Genomic DNA, 24,454 nt, shown 5'->3' with positions numbered 1-24,454 from the left:
TAGAGACCCCATACTGTATATGTGTAGCTGTTTACATCAGAGCAAAATGCTTTCTAGGACATTAAATTCTAGTGGTTTACATATCACCAGAATGAAATTGGGTAGCATTAAATGCATTTTAATAAACAGAGGTCGGTAACATATTTGAGTAATCTCTAATGTTGTTGTCGAATTTGGTGACCATGTCTTACATTTGTGGTTGTTTACACAGACAAAAATGCCTTCTAAGGCTTACAATTTCAGATAAAGCGGTAAGATTTTTCAGTAACCTCTAATCCTGCCTCATTGGATGTAGTGACTGCTGTATATTTGCAGTTACATCAGAGCAAAGTGCTTTCGAGGATATAAAACACAGGAGCCACTAGAGAGAATTTGGTTAAATATTAAAGGCCATAATGAAACAGGTCTTTCTAAGATATAAAATACACAAGGTTAGACAACAACAGACGATTTGGGTGACATTAATTTCAATTTGTGTGAAATAGGGGGTGTAAAACCTTACTGACGTGCTATGCTGTGTTGTCCAGAATGCCTGCTGGTTTAGAATTTGGGTGAAAGTCATCATTAAAGCCATTATGCGTTAAACAGAGTGGGGTAACAGACTGTATCCTCTAATTCTGCCTTGTCTGATTTAGTGACCCTGCTGTATATTTGCAGCTGTTCCAGTCAATGCTTTCAAGTGTATAAAATACATGAGGTTAGAAATCACCAGACACAATTTGGGTAACCTTCAATCCGTTTTATGCCAAAAATTAAAGAATTAACAGATGTTGGTCTCTTTTCATGATGTTTTGTTTGTAATGGTGACCCTTTGGTATGTTTGCAGCTTTTCTATCAACATGACTTCTACATAAAACGCAAACGTTTAGACATAACTGGAGTGACTTTGTTTAACATCATAGTCAAATATTCACAAATGGATGTTTAGAATAAAACCTCTTTAAAGTGAATTTTTAAATGCAAATATTCCTGCTTTTCCATTTCTAAACAGTGCGTTAAGCTATATTCAAAAAGCTGAATATTAGCAAAGTAGGTTAAGTGATGTCAAGTGATAAGGGATGCTCTTCAAAACAGATATGTTATATGTTAACAGATATTCAATATTTTTCTATGTGCAAACACTGTCTCATTGATTCCATATATCTCTCTTCCAGAGGGATGCAAAAGGTCATTGGCTGTTTGAGCAGGTCTGTCAGCATCTGAATCTGCTGGAGAAAGACTACTTTGGCATCCGATTTGTGGACCCAGACAAGCAAAGGGTGAGTTCCTATATAAATACGAAATACTAGCTAGAGTACCAAATTGTGGAAAGTAGTAATATTGATTGAGATCGGACACAATGGTTAGACTTCAGTTAGGGTGGACACTAGAGATGCACTGATTTTTTTTTTGTTTGGCCAATACTGAAACCTGCACTGAAATACTGAAACCAATACTAAAAAAAATTCGAGAGGGGTCTGGATGCAGACCTGGCGCATTGCAATCTTACCTGCATCCAATGCATTTTAATGCGCTCACCTAAAACCACCCCTAACCAGTGGTGAAAAGAGTACTGAAAAATCTTACTCAAGTAAAAGTACCATTAAATGCCCAAAAATGTAGTGCAAGTAGAGTAAAAGTATCTGTTGTAAATATTATTCACAGTAGGAGTAAAAAGTAGCCCTCTAAAAGTACTCAAGAGTAGTGAGTAGTGAGTATTACACTGTGAAAGTCTGATGTGTTTACATGCAATGTGCGTGTGTTAAAACGTAACATTCTGTAGTGCATGTAGTTATTGTTTAAGGCCATTTATGTCATAATACAGAAGACATCTATTATCTTCTCATCACTGACATGCAGTCTAAACAGTCTCTAGGCCATTGCATGTGATTTTGGGCATCTTCTTGGACACTTTTAATGCTTCCAAATAGTTAGCTGCATTTATGAAGTGTCCATGTCTTGAGATTGTTCAGTATGATGCAATTAATTTTTTTTATGTGTGATTTGACTAAACATGAATCACTGAACTGATATTTTTACTTTATCTTTATTCATTTTGATTGAGCAACAATATGTTAATATTTTATTTATTAAAAAACCCAACAAATGAAGGTTATGTTACATTAGAAATGACAATATGTATTAAAAGGGATTAACCCCAACCCTCCCCTATATTCTCCCTCTCCTCTCAGATGGGATGATGGGCCAAATCAAGGGTTACCATGGGCCAACTTTGGCCCGCGAGCCCTAGTTTGTGCATCTCTAATCCAGATACTATTGGAACTTTCAGCCAATCCATATTCAATACTAATACAAATACTGGTTAATTGTACACAGTACTGTATACAGTACTAGCTACTTACATTTGTCTAATAAACTTGTTTAGCTGAACATCAATTGTATCCATTTAACATCAAACTTTCCATCATTTTAAGAGAGGTTATTTATATGTTATGTATATATAATAAAAAATACAATACATGACAATCTTCAAAGGTGATTTTTGCTATTCAATATTTCATTTAATAACAGTAACCTTTATTTACCATATATCAGCATATATTCATTTAAGAATATAACAAATAAAGCCAGTGTTGTTCCTATTTGTAAATTATAAAATGTTCTGCTCCAGAAAAATTCTGACTCACTGTCTGTTTCTTTTTTGTACAAGACATTTTAGCCCATACTAACCAATTTTTTTCCCCACACTAACTTCTTAATCAGACAGTATATTCTTCAATCTGTGTTTTATTTTACATTAAACACGTGCTAATATCCAAATCAAGTACTCACTAGTTAATAAACCATGCCTGATGAACGTATCAGTGTTAATCATTGTGCATGAGCTTGAAGCAGGAATCCCAGTGTTCACACACTTACACTAAGAGCTGAAAGGAGTGATGCAATCGATATGTAATATGTGTCCATCAGCTGAAAAGACTGGTCATAATGTGTTTAACTGGAATTTCTATCTGCATTCTAGACATTGTTTCTTTCTAATTTTGTTGTTTCAGCATTGGCTGGAGTTCAGCAAACCAATTACCAAACAAATGAGATGTAAGTCATACCGTATGTGGAAAATCCATTATAAGAATAATCTTTGTATACAAATGTCCAAACATTAACATTGTCTGCTTGTTTACATGCACATGAACATTGTGTGTCCTAGCTCATCCACCGTACACTATGTGTTTACGTGTAAAATTCTATCCCCCGGACCCTGCGGCCCTTAAAGAAGAGATCACTAGGTATTGCCTATTACAATGTGGTCCCTTTCCCATCAAATATGACATTTTTAATCAACAAACTGTTGGTTCAATTTATGCTCTGCACTGTTTTCAGATACCTGCTCTTCCTACAGATTAAAAGAGATTTGTATCATGGCCGACTCCTGTGCAAAAGTTCAGACGCTGCTACGCTGGCTGCATTCATACTGCAGGGTAAAGGCAAACAGGAGCCATTCTTTACAATATTAGCTTAATTATAGTATCTTGTGAGCTTTGCTGCATATGAATGACGTCAAAGGAAGATAAGATGACACTGGTTTTGTTTCATTGTCATATTTTTTTAGCTGAGATTGGAGATTATGACCCGGGAAAGCATCCGGAAGGTTACAGCTCTAAGTTTCAGTTTTTCCCTAAGCATTCTGAGCGCCTGGAGCGCCGCATTGCTGAGATCCACAAATCTGAGCTGACGTAAGCTTTCATTCAATTAGCCTGTCACATGCGGTATGTCATTCTTCTTAGAGAGACTTTAATGGAGAGATGAAACGTCATTTATGCAATTTATCTCCCAGAACAAACCCGGAAAGCTAACTGGTGTGTTTATTCCCCACAGTGGTCAGAGTCCTGAAACATCTGAGCTGAATTTCTTAAGGAAAGCTCAGACTCTAGAAACATATGGAGTAGATCCACATCCCTGCAAGGTCAGTGACAAAACAAAACAGCTGCTACTATCCAGGGAATGACACTTTCTATGAAGCTTTATAAGGGTATTCAGTGTAAAGATGCTATGCCACAATAAACTGTTTGTGAAATGGTTTGCATAAATGCAAGTTTTTGATAATTAATTACACTTCAGGTTTGGTTTCTGTGCCACCTTTTAAAGATGTCTGAGTTATAATGCTTGGACAATGTCTTATTAACAATCGTATAATATATTGTACAATAAAAAAAATTAGGCAAACAATTTATATGTGTTGAATTTAAACAAACTAATTAAATTTGGTAATGTTCAACTTAAATGGTTTGTTTAAATTCAGCCCAAATAAATTGTTTACAACTCCTTAACTTAGAAAAAATTAGTAAATCCAAGGAATCATCTTTGAATCATTTTTTTCAGTGTATGATCTAATGAATAATCCTAACAACAATTACACGAATAAAAAGAATAGGTTTTGCAGAGTCAGTTTCGGGTTGACAAAACTAAACATTTGACTCAGAAATACTTTAATTTGGAGCTAAAAATAGATGCACAGGGTCTATATATATATAAATATATACATAAAACAGTTCTGTCTGGTTCTTGAATCTGATTGGCTGATAGCCGTGCAATATTCTGCCAGCAACAAGCAGAGGACACTCTACAGTTTGACAAATATTGCTGCTGTTAGGCAACATAATGTATTTTTGAGGCTTTTTTTAGTCGAGAATGTAGTTGTTTAGATTGCAACTATGCAGTTTATGTATAAGGATAGTGCCCATTTTAAAATATTTGTAATTTCTGAGAGACAGCGCTGAGCAAAGACGGTGGACGATGTTCATCCACAAGATGGCGACAGAGACCGCATAATAAGAGAAAAACAGCATAATTTTAAACTACAGCTGATCAAATCATTATTAAACCTCTGTGTTTAAATCACTGGTGGGACACTAAGGCACTTGGCCTGCAGCCTCGTGCCAACGCACACCTCCCACCAGTGCCGATATACAGCCACATCACACTGCTACTAGTGTGATATTGTAGAGATATATATATAGTTCTGATACAAATCAGAATTATTAGCCCCCCTGAACTATTAGCCCCGTTTATTTTTTTTAACACATTTCTCAACATAATAATTTTAATAACTCATTTCTAATAGCTAATTTATTTTATCTTTGCCATGATGACAGTAAATAATATTTGACTAGATATTTTTCAAGACACTTCTGTACAGCTTAAAGTGACATTTAAAGGCTTAACTAAGTTAATTAGGTTAAGGTTAGGGTAATTAGGCAAGTTATTGTATAACGATGGTTTGTTCTGTGGACTATCAGACCAAAAAATATAGCTTAAAGGGGCTAATAATTTTGACTTTAAAATGTTTTTTTAGAAATTAAATACTGCTTTTATTCTAGCCAAAATAGAACAAATAAGACTTTCTCCAGAAGAAAAAACATTATCAGACATACTGTGAACATCAGTTCTGTTAAACATAATTTGAGAAATATTTAATAAAGAAAAAAATTCAAAGAGGTGCTAATAACTCTGACTTCAACTGTATATAGTTTTCTCACAGTCAATTAGTTCAATCAGGTTAAGATTTGCAATATCTTACCCAGAATAAAACCTGCTGAGCCATGTAGGGTAAATTACCCTGGAGATCAAACCCCATCAAAACCCACCCACATTCTTGAACCAGAAAAATCAGAGTTTGCTCAAACTAAACGCAAACTTAGCTGGGTGAAAAGAGGCCTTAGAATTAAGGGATCAAATATATGATCATGCAGTAAAAAGGATCATTAAGCACTAATAAATAACCAGCTAATAAGCAATTAGCTAAGAGTGAGAATTCATCTCCATACTAAAGTGTTTCCATATTGTGAACACATAATGAAGCTTTTCAGATATTTTAAAGGCACTTTTGTTTTTGTCACTTTATACCATAAGATATAATGTGATACAGTTCAGATCTTAAGAAAGCAATATCAAAATATGAAGCTTAGGAGATATTTCAGTGTGATCTATAATTTATTCTAACTTATGTGGGTAAATTTAGGAGACAATGCATCACATTATAACATTGTTTATAAGGCATTATACATGTATTATAATACATTTAGACATCGGAGGCTGGAGAACGCTGGACGTCCTGCAGCTTCTCCACGATGGACGTCCAGCGTTCTCCAGCCTCCGGTGCCTAGACTGCAGCTCTGCACAAGACGTTTGGCCAGTGGAGAAATGGTTCCCAACTGAGCCTGGTTTCTCTCAAGGTTTTTTATCCTTCGCTTTCGCCAATTGGTGAAGTTTTTTCCTCGCCTCTGTCGCCACTGGCTTGCATGGTTCGGGACTTGTGGAGCTGTGCATCGATCAATTTTCCCTTCAGTGTTTGGGCTTTCAGCAGTGAAAATTAAACCACACTAAACTGAACTAAACTAAACTTCAACTCTGAAAACTGAACTGACACTGTTTGAATTGACTATAATCTTCTATGTTAAGCTGCTTTGACACAATCTACATTGTAAAAGCGCTATAGAAATAAAGATGAATTGAATTGAGTGTACATTTATATTACATTATAAATGTAGGCGTCATTGAAAGAGGTAGCAGTAATTTTTACGCACAGTAATTTGTTCTTCTTCTTCTTTTCTGATGACAGGATGTGTCTGGCAATACAGCATTTCTCGCATTCACCCCATTTGGCTTTGTGGTACTGCAGGGTAACAGGAGGATTCACTTCCTAAAATGGTAAGAGAGAAGAAATTAATCTCTCATATCATTTTCATTTGCTTAGAAGTCGAGATCAAATGACTGTGACGGTATTTCTTTTTTAAAACTGTACAGGAATGAGGTGACCAAACTGAAGTTTGAGGCAAAGACATTTCATATATATGCAACTCATCAAGAGGTAAAAGACTGCAGAAGAAAAAAATATAGTCAAAATGAGCATTATTGAACGTTTATGCAGGTATTTTTTCTAAACACTTAACTGACCTCTTGTGATTTTACTAAGGATCAGAAGATTATCTTGACTTACTTTGCTCCAACACCTGAGGCCTGCAAGCATTTATGGAAGTGTGGAGTGGAAAACCAAGCCTTCTATCAGTGAGTGACATTTTTAATAGGCTAAATTATGTCTTATCTATGAGTTATTAAATATCCAAGGGCTACAGGATGACTTCAAATGAATCATATTTTAAATCACATTTTCCTGTCTAAGTAACCTATTTTCTGAAAAATAAATTAAAAACTGTTTACTGTAAAAATAAATAAGTAAAACAGCTTCAAGTACTTATTATTCAGTAACTATTTCCAGAGAGTTTTAAATATTCACTTTCAACATATTACTTGATTTTTTTTGTTGGCCCAAACTCCACTGCATTTGAAAATATACTTTCATATAATATTTGTAAAAATCTGCAGATGAAAAAGATGGTTCATCCAAAAATTACAATTCTGTCATCAATTACTCTTCCTCCACTTGTTCCAAACCTGTTTGAGTTTCTTTTTTTCTGTTGAACACAAACATCCACAATATATGAAGGTTGAAAAGCATCAACCATTGATTTCTAGAGTATTTTAAGTTCCTACTATGGATGGATTCTTCAGTATATCTTAAATATTGGTAGATCATTTTTTATTAAGCCTTATTAGGTATTTTGTATTTAAAAAAATAATAATGAAATATATGTTGTGTCATAATTAGAGCAAGAATGCAACAGGAAATATAATAAGAAACAGCCAGTGTGGGGGGGGGGGTCTTCAGGTTCTATGTTGGACCATCAAAAAGTCTAAAAATAGTTCTTTACATTTCAGGTTTGAGAAATCCAGTCAAGTTCGCACCGTATCCAGTAGTAATCTTTTCTTCAAAGGGAGCCGTTTTAGATATAGGTGAGTATTATCTGCTCTGGCGCTTATTATATGAGCCCCATGAGTGCGTCAGCCCTGATTAATTAGGCCTGTGTTGTGAATAAATGCTAATGAAAGGAATGTGAGTGTTGCTCATATGTTGGTTACATCATTTACCTTAAAGTGGTAAAGTGGCCAAAGAAGTGATGGAACAGAGTGCCAAAATCAGACGAGAGCCCCCAGAGATCCACAGGTCAGTCTTCTTACACACTGACTTGATTTTTGGACATTTTTAATGCTCTTAACAGTGTGTCGGCAGAAATTTCGTATTTTTTTGTGTGTTCAGAGCTGGGATGGTCCCCAGCAGGAGTTGTCCATCCATCACACATGGCCCACGACAGAGCAGCGTTCCCCGAACGCGGAGGAGAGCCGTCCACATTTCCATCATGGAAGGTAGACCTATGCACCTACAAGCACAGAAACACACTATATTTATTTAAACATATAGTCAGGATATCTCATTTTAAGACTTCCATTGATTTTTATATCAGATTATTGATACTGCACACACACACACGACAATCAGCCCACTTTTTTTGTTTTTTATTAGCAAGATTTATTGGTCAAAAAGCACTGAAATACTGCCATCTGGTGGTGTGATTTTGTTTCTCCTCTAATATTAAAGCATACAGTATGTAATGAAAAGCACCCTGGAGATTTTGGGTTTGGTTTATTCTTGCACTAGTATTCATTATTGTGTCCTTATAATTGTTGTATCATAAACTGAAATTTTTAGTATTAGCCACTACAATACTATAGATTATAGACATATTTTAAACGACAAAGATTTGTGCAATATATTTTAAATCAATACATGATCAAAATTGTGCTCTTGACAGTTATATTATGAACTACACTATACACTCCATCTCTCTGTTTGTGCTCTGTGTGTAACCTGAGAGCTGCAGTCATTGTGCACAATGTGACCAGACGTTCACCTGTCCCAGTCACTTTACAGGCACTGCCCAATGCCACTACAGTTGTGTTTGTTGCTATTGTACAAGTGCGAATGTTGTTTAAGCTAAAAGTGATTCTAGTTCCTGCTCTGTATTAACAATCAGTTCTAAAGTAAAACAGACACTAGGCTGTCGATTTAATTACTAATATAATATATCATAATATAATCTTTAGATTTACAAAATAATGTGTTAATTTAATTAATTAGTTTTTCTTAAATATGTTACATTTTATTTAAGGTTATCACAATGAATGTACAATGTGCTTTTACAGACATAATAAAAGGCAAAAGTTTTATAAAAAAAAATGTGCAATGGGTTGTAGAAATTATAGTAATTCTTAAAAATAAGAAAATATGTAAATAAGCCAATAGATAGATGGAGGTAAGAAAAGAAAAAAGAAAAAAAGGGAAACTTCATACCATCTATAAGTACTAATATCGGTGACCAATTAGTCACAAAGTCTCTGGAAAGACACATAAAACAAAAAACAAAATGTATATTTTCCACATCACAGCACATTCCTATAATATAGACATGTCCTTTGAAAAAAAGAGCATTAAAACAAAACAAAAAGAAAACAACAACAACAAAAGACCATTCCCTGTGAGCCTCCGACAGCCCTACTCTAATCTAATTGACACACAAAACCATTTCTCTCACTTGTGAGGGCAGGTGACCATATGACTAAAAGGTGACTAAAATGAGACCATATATATTGAAAACTCTGTATGTTATCCTTAAGTTTCATATTAACAAAAGTTTCACATTCAAAAAATCTCTCTGTACCATTGTGTCACAGAGGGGGGAGTGTTTTTCTCTATCTAATAAGGATGCATTTTCTGCAAGGATGCACAAGTAGCAGTTTATCTAACACAGCATGACATTACTTGTGTTTTAGAAAGAAGTCTCAAAAGAAAACCTGGATCTTTTTTAATTTATCTTAAAAATTGTGCTAATTTCATATGCAACAAAGTTCCAGAATCTTGAAATGAGTTTGCACTTCCAGAAGCAATGAAAGTATGTCCGGAGCTCTGTATGACACTTAACATAAAGAGCTGGTATAGACAGATCCATTTTATTTAATAAAACTGGCGTTAAATGCAGCCTATGTAAAATCTTATATTGAGTCTCTAAGTCGATTACAAATAAAAGTGGATCTCATACACCTCAAAGCCTATTGCCAGTCATCTATGTACATTTTTTTTACTTCATCATAATGCACATGTAAGAGATTTTTCACCCAAAAATACATTTACTCATTCAAAAAACCTGTATTATAATTATTATAATTTTTTTAGCAAAACAGAAAATGTATTTTAAAGAATGTTGGTGACCCAACTATTCTGTACCTGCTATAAATGCTCTTTAAATATATTTAAATAATTTACTATTTATTCTAAAGGATAAAAGCAATTTTAGCCTTAAAGTTTGCTATTCATTTTATGTTGAATTCAAATATTTCTTTTTATAAAGCTACTTTTTGTAAATGACTACTTGCTTTTTTGCATTTGACACAATAATAAACATTTTTAAGGGTAATTAATGATAAATTAGGTTCGTTAATCACTGCATTATGCCCGACTGCATTATGTGGCAGTCTTAAACTGAATGCTTCATACTGTAAAAAGTAGTTGTACAACAAAACTACATTTTATTTTAAGTGCATGGGGGCATTCATGGCAATGTGTGAGACAATAAGAAGTGACAGACCTTACCTTGTCCAACAATACTATTAATAAACAGTCTATAAATAGACAGCCTGTCCATGTATGTCATGTAGTTTGTGTCAGAATGAGTGTGTGTTCCTCTTTTGTTACAGTCCATAATGGGTTTGAGGGGGTTGAAGCGAACAGGGCAGCTGTGCTTTCGGGCATTCAGGGACTTAGGGAGCTTTAGGGCTTTAGGGTGTTCTCGCTTTCACATTTCCTAAAACACACACAGCACAGTATAGTGTTATGTGGATTTGGTTCAGGAGGATAGAGGGAGGACAGGGGTCTAGTGGTCATACTTTTGAGGTGAGGTTTTGAAGTGAAATCATCACAAAACTTAGCGGCTCCATTCAGAAAACATGGTGAAGTGTCTGATACGGATTAAGACGAAGGTGAATGTTCACCTGCGGATGATCAACCACTGTTACCGGGATGTGAAGGTACGGGTGCTGACGATGGGTCCCAGGCTATTAGGGAAAGCTCTAGGAGCCCTCCCTTTGTTCCCGGCTCTGCCCAGCTCCTCCACTTCCTCTGGAGCTTCATCCAGACTTGGTGTTCAACCCGCCAGCACTGCAGGTAAAGCTCATAGTGTTTTAAACAGCTGAGCATTCCACTTATTTTAGCACGACTCTGTTTGAAAGTGCTAATTTATTGAGGATTGGATTGCAAATATTGTTAGCATGAGCTGTTTTTAGCTTTTATGGGATGTGGGTGGAGCTACTTTGCCGTGATGTGGTTATTTAGATCTACAATATGCACTACATGTATACTTAGTGTATACTATTAAAGTCGACATGAAACGGAAGTTAAGATTGTCCATTTTTTCCAATATCGTGATGTACGTCCAATTGAAACGGTACTAAAATGAGGGAAAAAATGATGGGCGGTGCTTGACTTCAACTTTTGTGAACCGATTGGATCATTGAAAGATGAGTGTTACTAACAAAATGTAGGAAGAAGGATGAATAGATCTAGAAAGGGGATCTAATAACCCCAGCCTAAAGTGATTCCATGGGACCAGAAGTGAAGTCATCCTGAGTGGGAGAGAGAACATTATGATATTTGATTGAAGATTATGAGGGCAAGCTAATTGTTACAAAAAACATATACAATTTTGATTTCATGCTGAGTTTAATACATATGTACCAGTTGAATACATTTACATTGTCTTATGTAAATAATAATGGACTATTACTTGAGGAGAAAATAGGATAAAAGGTTAAAGAAGGATTTTTATTCCTCCCTGATAACAAATGAATTTGTTTTTCTGTTTTATAAGAAGAGCATAGAAGAAGTAAAAAGTAAGGAGTATTGTTCATTTTTATTATACAGTGTGTTTGACATCACATACTTTGTGACATGGTTAGTGACATCACTAGCCCGTTCTGTTATCTTAAGCTACTTGGTGACTGCATGAAGAGGATTTTTCTCCTATATTTGTTAGCATAATTTGGCTTGGACTGATATTAAGCACTTTTATTTTGTTTAGCTCAGCAAACATTCTGAAACTTGCTGCATCTCTTTGCTGACAGCAATGTGCTGAAGCACATTTGTCACAAATTTATCTCACTATACCAATAAACAACATTAAATGACCCATTCCGATAGGCTATTTCAGAACACAGCTTGTACCAGAAGCGCAGTAAATTTATGCAATAAGTACAATACAGTAGTGTAACCCCCTCCCCCCTCCTACCTCTTAGGATCAAGAAGTGAACTTACAGAGCTCTAGCTGGTCTCTGTTACATTAGGTTTAGCCACAATTTTAAATATGATTGCCTTAAGTTGGCTTCCTTTTGAACTGAATTTGTAATTAGGTGAAGTTTTAGAAACTAATTTCGAGAGGAGCACATGATATGATTGATTGAGGCTGGTCTCTTATCTGTAATCAGCAATAATCCAATCAAATTGATTCAAACCTACAATAAATAGACCAATTTCGCACTACTACCTTATCGTCATTTTGGAAGAATCCCCCCTTCCACCCCATCTCCTCCTTTTTCTCCCTTTACCAGGGGGAGCTCTCAGGACCTATCTGATCTCAGACACCTTATATGCTTATTGACCATGTGGGAGCCCTGGGCTCAATTATCTTCGAGCTCAGGGTTCTCTCCCAGGACAGCATGCCAAACCTGCTAATAGCGTCAAACAATATCTAAGTGCGAACTTTACAGGGAGTTAATTTCAAAATAAAAGATGTGACCTATTTCACGTCTGTATATCACAGCTGAGAGGAATATAATGGCGTTGTGCAAACTTTGTTATTAATTTTACATTTCATGCTGTACACAAAGTTTTATATAGTTTTTAAGAGTTTAGAGGAATGTATTGTCATTCACAGAAATCAAATGACATCAATACATGTATAAAAAGTATAATGAATAGACAACATATAATATAATGTTAATATCAGAAAGTCAGAGTAAGCTGTTTTAATGAAAAAAATAAATCGAATATAGAGAATAACATAAATAGAATAGAAAGTGTTGCTGTTACATGGTCAGGGTGTTATATATGTTTAATTAAAGGTAACTGAATAGAAGGTCAAATGTTATTCCATTCTGGATTTTTATTTATTTATTTTAATAAAATTATTATGGGGTCTGCATGACTTTTCAAATTTTTTAAAAGTCTTTAAAAAACATTTCCCCTATAATTTAAGATTTTTGTATGTTTTTATAATTTAAGACTTAAAAAAAACTTAAACACCCTTCAGTGTCCAAATAATTTCTGACTTGGTGCTTATTCTTGCCATTACCATGTAATTTTTGATGTTTAATATGTTTGTGCATATTAGTCAATGAATAAAAAAATCTATTAAAACATAAAAAGGAATAAAAAGTAGCAATGTACATTTTCACTATATAGAAGATCTTTCAAAAACAATATTCTTTATATAAGCATTTCTATAGGTAACATTTCAAGAAGATCTATTAATTTGTCTATTCAAAAAACAATTAACATTTTATAAACTTTATAAAAAATTAACTCTTTAAATGATCAACCAACGCTTTATCAAGCCATTATTATTGACAAAGCGAGTCCTTTTCTACATCTTCAATTAACATATTAAAGTCTACATGAGCCAGAAGTTGCTGAGTATATTATTCCAGTATGTTGATGTATTTCCAACTGAACCACATTTTTGAGTAGGGGACGGGGCTTTCTTTTTCCTCATTATTCCCTCATAGCAAACTAATGATAAATGGCTGAAGCCATCAAACTGATGTCAACAGAGAAAAACCGCCCCTCCAAATGAAGAAGCAAATGGTCAGACTTTGATTGAAGATTACCAAAACAAAACAATTTGAATCTAAACATCATTCTCAATGCTCAAACTCCTTAACTTAACATCCACACTCTCTTTTCAGGTTTGGAATCATTGCGTGACAGTGGTACCTCCACACCAGTCCGATCCGTCTCCAATGCCAATTCATTCCTGCGCTCCCAAGGAAATGGAGCAGAAGGAGGAAACGGGACAGCAGAATTTTCGGAGGACTCCTACAGTCCCTCTGACAGCGTTCTTCCCACACCGGTGTCCAACGACCCATCAGACCCGGCTCAGGTTCGCCACACGAATGGCCCTCGGAGCGTCCAAGAGGAAGGAGGAACAGAACTGTGCTCTCAGAGCCAAGCCAGACCACAAGGCGTCAAACCTAAAGGGAAGCGCTCACACCTGGAGAAGAGCCGGCCAACCCAACAAAGCCCAGAGGAAGGGGTGAATCAATTCATCTGTAGTTTGGCCCGACTATTCTTAGTGACTCTGGCTCTGCTCTTTGCCCTTCTTCTACTTCTTATTGTGCTCACAGAGTCTGAGCTGGACTTGGCTTTTCTTAGGGACATCCGGAGGACACCCGAATTCCAGCAGTTCCACTATGAATACTTTTGCCCACTCAGGCGCTGGCTGGCCTGTAAGCTGCGCTGGATGGGTGGGCATCTCGTTAATAAATGAATGAGATGTGGGACGTTCTAAGCATTAATATCATGAAAAACGAAATGAAATTATTATTATCTACATAGCCAAAGCCGTGGACTTCCCAATATCATGCCAAGACGAGAATACTGTGTATGTTTCAGCTCTAGCTATTGTGAAATTGTTCTTTGCAGCACTACTTTGTAGTTGGGTAAAAAAAGGTTTGTAGCTCTTTAAATGCTGCTGTCACCAACTCAACCTTTATTTATTATTTAAATATAATCTACACTCAAGCAGACTGTGACCAGAAAGACCTCATACTGCAGTTAAAGACACTGATGCCTTTATTGGTTAGACAATAGACAGGGGCCGGGATAGCCAGTAAAAGGATAGGTCGTACAAATATTGTGTGTTTACTCATCCTCATGAGGTTCCAAACCCAAAGATTTGGATTAGTGTGGAAATACAATATTTTTGTCCCTCCATTGGAATTCCAGGTAACTAAAACATAGAAGTTACAAAAATGTTGTAAAATTAATTCACTTTAACTTACACATTTAATACAAGTCTTACAAAGAGATAAGATCACTTTATATGATGCACTGATTAATACAGGATTAATACAGGAGATCACAAGTAAACAAGGGAAACTTTTGGTCAGTTGGTCAGAGAACTTTGTGCTTTTTAATATTATTTGTCCAGGAATAACACATCTTGTAATGTAAAAATGTAGTCTGTAGATGGAGAGGAGTTTTTTGTTTGTGTGTAGCTGTTTGAATGCATTCAACCACACAAGTGAAAACATAAAAGCAATCTGGTCAAATGTGTTCAAATCATTTTCACACCTATAGATTGCTTGCCTTGTTTCAGATTACACTGTAAAAAAAACAAAAAAAAAAAACTTATGACTACAAAAACTTTAACTTATTTTAACCGAAATAATCAGGTTTTAGTTTTTTTTTTTTGTTGTTGTACAAAGTTGAACAAGATTTTAGTCAATTTTGTTGATTTTCTTGACTTGTTGATGCTGAGAAGACTATAATTTTTTTTACAGTTTAGGTATTAAAACGGTTACAGTTTTGCAGTTTTATCTAGATTTGGTTATCTTTTACAAGACAGTATTTATAAACTAACCAAAAATAGTCAGCTCTGTGTGGCTTTCACTGCAGCTACTGTTACATTGTTTTATCATTTTAAGCAAGAATCAATGCTTCAATTATCTTTGCATCAGGACTTTAGTCTTTTGCCCATGATTAATTATTTGACTTTTTTCAAACGTTGTACATAATAACTCATCATATGTTGTGATAAGACCTGCATGCTCGTTGGTCCATTGGGTCAGATTGGCTTCTCAAAAGCGAACAGCTCCACTCTTTGCGTTCAAGCTGGCTGAATCCACCTTAGTTCAGGCGATCTTAGACTGATTGTTTAGCTCTGCACCCAAAATAAATTGTTGTGTTAGCATTGAGTTACAGACTACCTCTGGAAGTGATTGAAAGTGGACAAAACAACAGACCCAGTTTTACACCATTATCTAGTGTCATATGGGATCAATGAAAATACATTATAATACTGCATTTAAACAGGGGCTAAGTTTTGGTTACTTGGACTTTAAGTGAAGGATTTCTTGTTTGTGTTTCATTTACCAAAGTCTAAAGGGAATGGGACAACACGAGGTTGAGTAAATATATAACAGAACTGCTATTTTTGTGTGATCTTAGGTTTAAGATTGTATGTGGGTTGGGGAGATTTTGGATGAAGTATTAGGTAAGTGTAAAATGATGGTAAAGGCTATAAATCTGATCAATATTATAAACATGATTGTAAGTCTAAAGACATTAACAGCCAAATATCAGCTAATGCTGTCAGTTTTACTATAAATCAACTGATTAACATTACATGTCATGAACTAACAAAGAATGGTTGTTTTTAACATTGTGAGATATATGTTATGTGTAAATTAACGCAATTAAATTATGAACAAACATGAATTAACAATGAGTAATAGTACACTTACAAATGCTATCAAATGGTTGGTCATTGTTAGTTCATGATACCTAATGCAACTAAATTTCACCTGTTAAAGAAGTGTTAAAGAAGCTACATTAGTGTATTTTCAATTGACCCGAACCTTTAATCCTAAACATATTCTATCACAGTTATTTATTAAATAAAAGATGGCCTTGAGAGGTGAATGTTCTGAAGAGGGAAAAGAAAGTGCATTAGATGGACAAAGTAATGTGAAATGTCTGAAAGCCTGAAAAAATGTAGAATTATTAATAATTTCTTCAATTATTTTTTATAACCAGGCATCAATAACATTGGAGAGCTCATTCCTCCATATGCACAGCCTTAATTTTCAAACTTTAAATGTTTTGTGTTTCCCGTTAATAATGATTTTGTTGGATATTTAATCCAAATGAATCGTCAGAATGGCTCAATATTCAATTTCCATTACTTTTCTTTTGCATTCATAAGACACATACTATAAAGTAAAGGGTTGTGCTACTCTAACTAACACCAGATTGTAATTAAAACAACAAACCAATTGTAAATCCAAGATCTGTTTGAAGTAATCAAACAAAACTAAAGCATATGCACATTTTTTTACACATCTTTGCTACTATATCAAGAAAAAAGGTTGTTTTGAAAGTTGAAAAATCTAAAATACAAGACAGCAACGTAGTGTGATGTAAATCTTTTATGCACTGTCGTGTGTCGCTTGTGTGTCTTGTGCTTCTTAAAGTAGCCTAGTACAACAGTATGCAACAATGACGGCACAAATGAAAACACCTGCATCGAAATCCTGACATGTGGGTCTCTGTGGTGGTAATAATGTGAACTAAAGAAATGAAGCAATACATATGACACTGACAAGACAGAAACAACAGTTTTAGTTAAGCTAGAGCAACAATACGATCGAAAGCTGCATTACAAATTCAGTAAGTTTGGAATTAGTTAATGGTTTGTCTGGCCCTGAGCCAGTGTACTGCAAATCAGCAGCTCCCGTAAACTGTGAATGACTAAGTCTTCTGATCTGTTACTGATGCCGATCGATGCTGTTTCAGGCATTACAAAATGTAAGATTTACTCAAAGCAATAGCCGATTGAAATGGATAAATGTTGTGTCTCAGAAGACAATCTGAAACGGATGATGAATCACACTGTTATACAACGACTTGGCCGTGCCTGAGCCCAGTGATCTTCCATATCCTCAGATTATTATTATTTTATGTAAATTACACCGATTTTTCCATGTTTAATGTCATAAATGAGTAACCCTGAGTTGTACCAAGAAGACATTAAAGCATTATATTTTTATGTTTTTTTTTTCTAAATAAATAAACTTTATCCAAAACAAATGCAAGTACTATTATTTGTGTTTCAGTGATGAAAAAAAAAACTAAATTCCACGTCATGTAGATCTGTAATATATACGTTTTGGGTTTAATATTTTCGTATTTTAATCCTCAGAGGAATGGGAACTACTCCAAACTTTCTTAGTAACGTCAGTAAATATAGCCTTGCTGATGTGAGACTTTTAGCTATTATCTTAATGTATTTGGAGTAATCAATCTAAAAATACTGGAGAAATCACTGCAGTGATGAGCCATTACCACTAGTCGGCAGAAACACTCCTCTGATCAGAAATATCTCCACAGACTTGCATATTTTGTTCAATGTCAAACTTAACAGAACTCTTACAAAATATTTCATGTCAGAATATCTACTGTATGCAAAGCCATGAAATGGATGATCTCGTACGCATGTTTGCAAACTCTGGTCATACACTAAAAAAAACTCATTGGATTATATAGTTTATTTATTTCCGTCAAAAAAAAATTATTTAGCACTAACTACAAAAACTATTTACACAATTTAATGAAACTGAGTTGGTCCAACATGATTTTATCAAATAAAAGTTTAAATACAATTGTATTTTTATCCTTTATTCATGCCTGGCTCCGAGGCTCTGAAACTCTCTCCCCTATGACGTTAGACCAGTGTTTCCCAACCCTATTCCAGGAGGCACACTGACAGTACATATTTTGTACGTCTCCCTTATCTGACCCATTAACTTCAGGTTTTAGAGTCTCTTCTAATGTTCTGATGAGTTGATTCAGGTGTGTTTGATTAGGGAGAGGTGTTGGTGTGCCTTCAGAAAGAGGGTTGGGAAACACTGCGTTAGACACACTGAATCTTTTAAATTGTTGTAATCATCCTTGAAAACTCACTACTTTACACTCGCCTATTCATGAGGTGTGCATTGTTGGTTTGTTTTGTTTCTAGATATGTGAATGTTTTATCAATTTTTATCTTGAATAATTAAATTTTACTGTTATTCTAAACTGTTTTTTATATCTGTATGTTTTTTGTGCAAAGCGCTTTGAGAACTAAGTTTTAAAAGACGCTATATAAAAATAAATTATTATCATTATTATTATTATTATAAAACTGAAAAGGTTTGATAATATCATGTATGTCTATAATGTCTCGTACATTTCTAAATCCTTAGTTTTATTTAAAGTTATCCTAAATAAACTAAAAGAGCCATTTTAAGCTTATTTCATGAGTTACATATACAGTTGATTGAGACTGATCTCAGAACTAATTTTAGGACAGTTATTGCTCACTGAGAAAAGCAACAAACTAATTAAGCTGCCAACACCCAAAGCATGGGTTCTTCTGCAATTAAGGTGGTAATCTCAAAACTCAAAGCATTACATTCAAATTTTCTAAATCTTCAAACTATAGTGAAGATTAAACTCTAACAAGTCTTTTTAACTTTAAATACCTAAGATTTCACTCTCCTAATTCAATCCCACGCAAAGCATGCTAAGCACTACAAATCTCCTAACCAGGTAGTTGGAACAACACAATTCCTTCATGTTGTTCCTACACAAAATGCTTAATGCGTAAAGGTTAACTTAATGGTTTACAAATTTAAGTGGACTGAACATAAAACAAATAAATTGGCCAAAGAATTTACAAGAATTGTTTTGTTTCAGCTCATTTTAAACAGGTAGTTTGAACAAGCAACAGTAATCAGTTATAGAAGTAGTTTGTGAGTTTTTGGTCACAGACTTTCGATAACTCTCAAAGAGCAACACCAGGTTTGGAACAACATGAGGGTGAGTAAATAATAACAGAACTTTCATTTTTGATTGAACTAAACCTTGAAGCTTGAGTCAGGACAACTGTTTTGGATGGTACACATAATCTGACTACACAGACAAAACATATCTGCCTGTGATGTTATCTAGTGCAAGCTATGCAACAACTCCCATTGCTTTAGAACTAATTTGCATATTCTGTTAAAGAACAAGCACATTTTTTAATTACAAATGAAGTTTAAAAGAACAAAATAAAAAATGCAGCCGCAGCATTGTCAACAGTAAATCATCCAGCATTAGTTGAAGATGAAGCATGCTTTGGAATGTCACAGTGCCATCTCGAATGTTAACGAGTTCTGGTCATAGACTTTCGATAACTCTCAGCGAGCAACACCAGGTAAAAGTATCTATCAGTGCTATAAATCAGTTGAATTGACTATAACTACTATTTCCTTTATAGGCTTTAATAATAATGAAATATAAGAGGGTGGTGAGAGTGCTGATTCTTCACCCAGAGGAAACCCACACACACACAGGGAGAACATGCATACTCCATACAGATATGCCAACTGACCCAGCCGAGGCTCGAACCAGTGACCTTCTTGCTGTGAGGCTACAGCGCTACCCACTGTGCCACCCTATTATTAAATTCAGAAATTATGTATTAAATCTGCCAAAACTGGCATCTGTTACAATGTTTTCCACATCAGATTAGGGTGCATGTTTTATATGGGTGGCTTGCATGTTGTACTGTTGACTTTAATGGCAATGTGTAATATTTCAAATAGTATACAATCTGACCTAATGAAGAAGAGAAAACATTGGCAAACAAAGTTGTTTTAAAAAATTTTTTGGCGTAAAAGTGTTCTTGATGCTTTGTACGATTATTTGAACCATTGAAGTCCTATGGGATGTTTTTGACAATGTTTTGGGTTCTTCTTCTGAACTTTGAACTCCTCTGGACCCTTGCTGTCTATAGAGGAGGAAAGAGATCTCAGATTCATTCAATAATTCATTTTCCTTCGGCTTAGTCCCTTTATTCATCAGGAGTCGATGAACCGCCAACTTATCCAGCATATGTTTTACACAGTGGATGCCCTTTCAGCTGCAACCCAGCACTGGGAAACACCCATACACACTCATTCACATACATACACTACGGCCAAATTAGTTAATTAAATTCACCTGTACCGCATGTCTGGACTGTGGGGGAAACCGGAGCATCCGGAGGAAACTCACTGGGAGAACATAAAAACTACACACAGATTTGTCAACTGACCCTACCGGGACTTGAACAAGCAACCTTCTTGCTGTGAGGCGACAGTGCTAACCACTGCGCCACTGCGTCGCCCCTCTCAGATTTCATCTAAAATATTTTAATTTTGCTCCTAATATGAATTAGGAGGGGTGGTTCATTTCACTGTGGCGACCCCTGATTAATAAAAGGACTCAGCTGAAAAGAAAATAAATGAATGAATGAATTAGGAGGTCTCAGGTGTTTAGAACAACATGAGGATGAGTAATTAATAACAGAATTGTCATTTTTGGGCGAGCTAAGCCTTGAAGCTGGAGTCAGGACAACTGTTTTCCACATGCTTAAAAAAGCTTCTTGAGCATCAAATACACATAATAAAATGATTATTGAAAAACCTTTTGACATTAACGACTGGAGCAATGATATGAGGGCGGCTACAATATATATATATAAAAACAACAACAACTTACTGTCAATTCTAGCTTTTCCTATTTTAATAATGACTATTAATATGAATTGAATAATAGCTATAGAAATATTTGACAGATATTACACATAATCTAACTACACAAACAAAACATATCTACCTGTGATGTTATCTAGTGCAAGTTATGCGAAAAAATAACATATTATATTACTGAAGCCACTTAATCTTTTACAATGTTTAAACACTTTGTTCTTTATGATGAGTTAATTTGCAATTACTAACTCAATCAGTGAGATCACACACAACCAACACGGTGTCAAAATCTAAAAAATAGATTACACAAATCTAAATTTTATGTCAATTTATTTACATACTGTATTGTCAAAAAAGTGGCTAATTCTTATGAATTCATACAATTTAATTTACATGGAAATGGACAGGATTTAAATGGAGGCGTGCCCTCATACCCTACCCCTAACCCTACTCCTCATTGAGGGATGAGCAGATTGTGTTAAAATATGTTTGAATGAGATTGTGCAAATTAATACAAATGAGCCAGTAAATCCAGTTACAAATTACACAAAACTAATTCATACTCATTAACGTTCACAACCATAGGCTAATAGTTTAGTTTAATTGTGCAGGGGCATTTGCCCATACAAATGTGGTACATTTTGGATGATTTAAACTGGTTTTATTGGTTCCATGTGTGCTCTGATGTTCATCTAGATGTGGCACCACACGTCAAAATCCTCATTAAACTAATCATACTTCAGCTCATCCACATGGGATGAAAATTATCATCATGGGATGTCCATGAAACTACAGCCTCACGGTGCTTGGAAAGAAACGCCATGTCCTCAGATGCCTGACTTTATAGTCTGCTTTAATGGAGCTCAGAGAAATGCCATCAGGCAGACGAGTAGGTTTGCTTCAATAGACAACCCATTTAAGGAGGGTTACTGCTGGGTTACTACAGGACTAACAAACAACCACATCCTCCTAAACATCCACTTGGGAGCATATTAATGACGTTTACGCTCAAAACAAATCCTAAGAGGACATTCTATCGTGGATTTCAGAAAAATAGTGATGTTTTTGACAAAACAAAAAAAGGCTAGTGAGTCAGTTTTGGAAAATGTGATGTGCTTGTGTGCCTATTTGCGGCGCTGCTATAATTAGCCTTCATGGCCACGCAAGCTGCAGACTGATTGGAAACAGTAGTGTCTTATGGCCGGTGCACCACCCCAGGAGTCCAGCAGCACAGAAAGAAAACACTGAGCAAACACCCATGATCCAGTGCCCGGCAAAGACTATATCCACTGAGGAATCTACTGCTAGGATGCTGGCTGTGATGACAGAAGATTTTTGCGGCTCGCCTTGACTTTAGGAGAGCAAACTCTTTCAGGCTGACAGCTTTAAGAATATATCCTGGACAAGCAGCTGATTCTGAGTGAATGCATGTGGACGCTTACAGCTTGAGAAGATGAGCTCCAGAAGGCTGATGAATCGTTCGCTCTCCAGTGATGGAAGGTCTTACAGCAGTGGATACAGTGATATCAGCTCTCAGAGCAGGAGAGCTGGCTGTAGGAGCTACCTGAGCAGTGTCCGATCTGAAAGCAGGTACATACACTATAGTTACTGCACAAATCAAAGTAGCATTAAATGCTTAAACATTGTTTTTGGTCCAAACAAGGCATACAGATTCACTGTTAAAAATATGTTAAGGGTTGGTCACTACAAGGTTGCTCGTTTAATCCCTGCAATAATCACTGTTGCGCCTTTATGTAAAGCGCCTGACCCTGAAAGAGCTGAGGGTACAGCCAAAATATTATCACTATAGTTTTTCTTTCTTATTAGTGTTTATCATAATATGCATTTAATATTAATGGAGGAGTGGGATACTTTTTCATATGCGTGTTAGTCCTTGAGAATGAATGTAAACAATCAACTTGTTTGTTCACAATGAAACTGTAAAGTAAGCTAATAATTTAATTTAGGACCCTACACTCTCATAAATAAAGGTACAAGAGCTGTCACTGTGGATAAACTCTGTCAAAAAGTTCTTTTTAGTACTTTTTAATAAACTAAAAACTAAAATATTTTCATATAAATGTACAATTTGGTTCCTTTATGCACTCATATGTTTCTTTTAGGTATTAATCTGGGTCATTTTGATACAAATTTGAACCCTTTAAGTAAGTGTACCAGTTAAAAGGGTTCCAGTGACAGCTTTTGTACCTTTATTTGAGTGTAGGAAATCTATATAATCTTCCTCTAAATTGAATAGAGATTTAATACAATCTCAGTCTTTTAAATGTTATCAAATGAAAATATAGCAATTAATTTAACAACAATGGTTTTATTTTTTTAACAGAACTGTACAAATACCTTGGGTAAAAATATGGTGGTTGCATGTTTTTTTAATACCATTATTATATTAACTTTATGAATGACATTTTAATAATACAATATAATAGTAATATATTTCTATCACCATCTCTTCAAGTTAAACCAGACTTTTTTCATTTGACGGCTTGTTGTGGAAACCTTTAAGTATTAGTGATCTTTAGTTTATTATGGTGGATTTTCTCAAGTAAACCGATTAAAACCCTGTGAAGCATCTCAGAGCATCCCAGGATATGAAGCTCATGTCCTCATAAAATATGATGGCAGATGCTGAAAACAACATGAGCTTCACGTGTTTGAGCTTAGTGTAGTAAATGAAACTGCCACTCATTCACAGAGAGACATATTAGCAACACTCACTGACTGACTGTTGTCACATTTATTACTTTAGTCAGATAACCTGTAACCTGGTTAATGTGTGTAGAATAAAAATACTTCAAGCTTATTACTGTAATTTATTGATCTACCCTACCATGTGATATGTAGGCCAAAGCAACTTTAAACGACTGCTTTTAAAATATACATTTATATTGACCGTTATAAGTAATGCAATAGCATTTATAATGTAATAAGATTTTAAACTAAATAAAACCTACAAAGCATACTAAATGTGAAAAGCTTCTTTAGATGCATTGATTCAAGCTTACACAAAGTTAACCATTCTGAACCAACAAATAAATCATTAAAAAGAATATGTTAACCTACAAATTGTGACACAGTGTGATTTAGAGATTCAGTTCCCTCTTTAAGTAGAGATAAGTGATTAGATTTCCTTGTTTTACTGCCAATAGTTTAGAGCTTTGCAACTGCTCTGTCGGACTCTGGAAAGGCTTGCGTGAAGGTCATAATGTTATAAATA

The 24,454-nt window shown here is 35.1% G+C and overlaps 2 protein-coding genes across 5 annotated transcripts in view; both read left to right on the top strand.

Annotated features, from left to right (window-relative positions):
- The window catches only part of frmd5b (FERM domain containing 5b), a 31,110-nt gene extending 15,835 nt beyond the window's left edge, over positions 1-15,275 (top strand). The window contains exons 2-14 of the mRNA XM_056462836.1: positions 1,155-1,259; positions 2,994-3,036; positions 3,149-3,227; positions 3,322-3,419; positions 3,551-3,674; positions 3,817-3,904; positions 6,560-6,648; positions 6,745-6,808; positions 6,914-7,005; positions 7,717-7,791; positions 7,934-8,002; positions 8,096-8,202; positions 13,849-15,275. Of these exons, the coding sequence (XP_056318811.1) occupies positions 1,155-1,259; positions 2,994-3,036; positions 3,149-3,227; positions 3,322-3,419; positions 3,551-3,674; positions 3,817-3,904; positions 6,560-6,648; positions 6,745-6,808; positions 6,914-7,005; positions 7,717-7,791; positions 7,934-8,002; positions 8,096-8,202; positions 13,849-14,429 (1,614 nt within the window). The 3' untranslated portion in view covers positions 14,430-15,275. The remainder of the gene's footprint in view (positions 1-1,154; positions 1,260-2,993; positions 3,037-3,148; positions 3,228-3,321; positions 3,420-3,550; positions 3,675-3,816; positions 3,905-6,559; positions 6,649-6,744; positions 6,809-6,913; positions 7,006-7,716; positions 7,792-7,933; positions 8,003-8,095; positions 8,203-13,848) is intronic.
- A 7,040-nt stretch (positions 15,276-22,315) lies between these two features.
- Positions 22,316-24,454, top strand: part of alpk3b (alpha-kinase 3b) — a 17,709-nt gene continuing 15,570 nt past the window's right edge. For 3 of the 4 annotated variants that reach the window (XM_056461540.1, XM_056461539.1, XM_056461538.1), the window contains exon 1: positions 22,327-22,809. In XM_056461540.1, coding sequence (XP_056317515.1) covers positions 22,673-22,809 — 137 coding nt within the window. In that variant the 5' untranslated portion in view covers positions 22,327-22,672. Of the gene's footprint in view, positions 22,810-24,454 lie in introns of all 4 variants that reach the window. The other variant, XM_056461541.1, reaches the window with a different exon arrangement.

Source organism: Danio aesculapii, chromosome 7 (genome assembly GCF_903798145.1).
Source record: "Danio aesculapii chromosome 7, fDanAes4.1, whole genome shotgun sequence".
NCBI lineage: Eukaryota > Metazoa > Chordata > Actinopteri > Cypriniformes > Danionidae > Danio > Danio aesculapii.
Note: the sequence above shows the minus strand (reverse complement) of the source record. Positions and strands in the feature narration are given on the sequence as shown.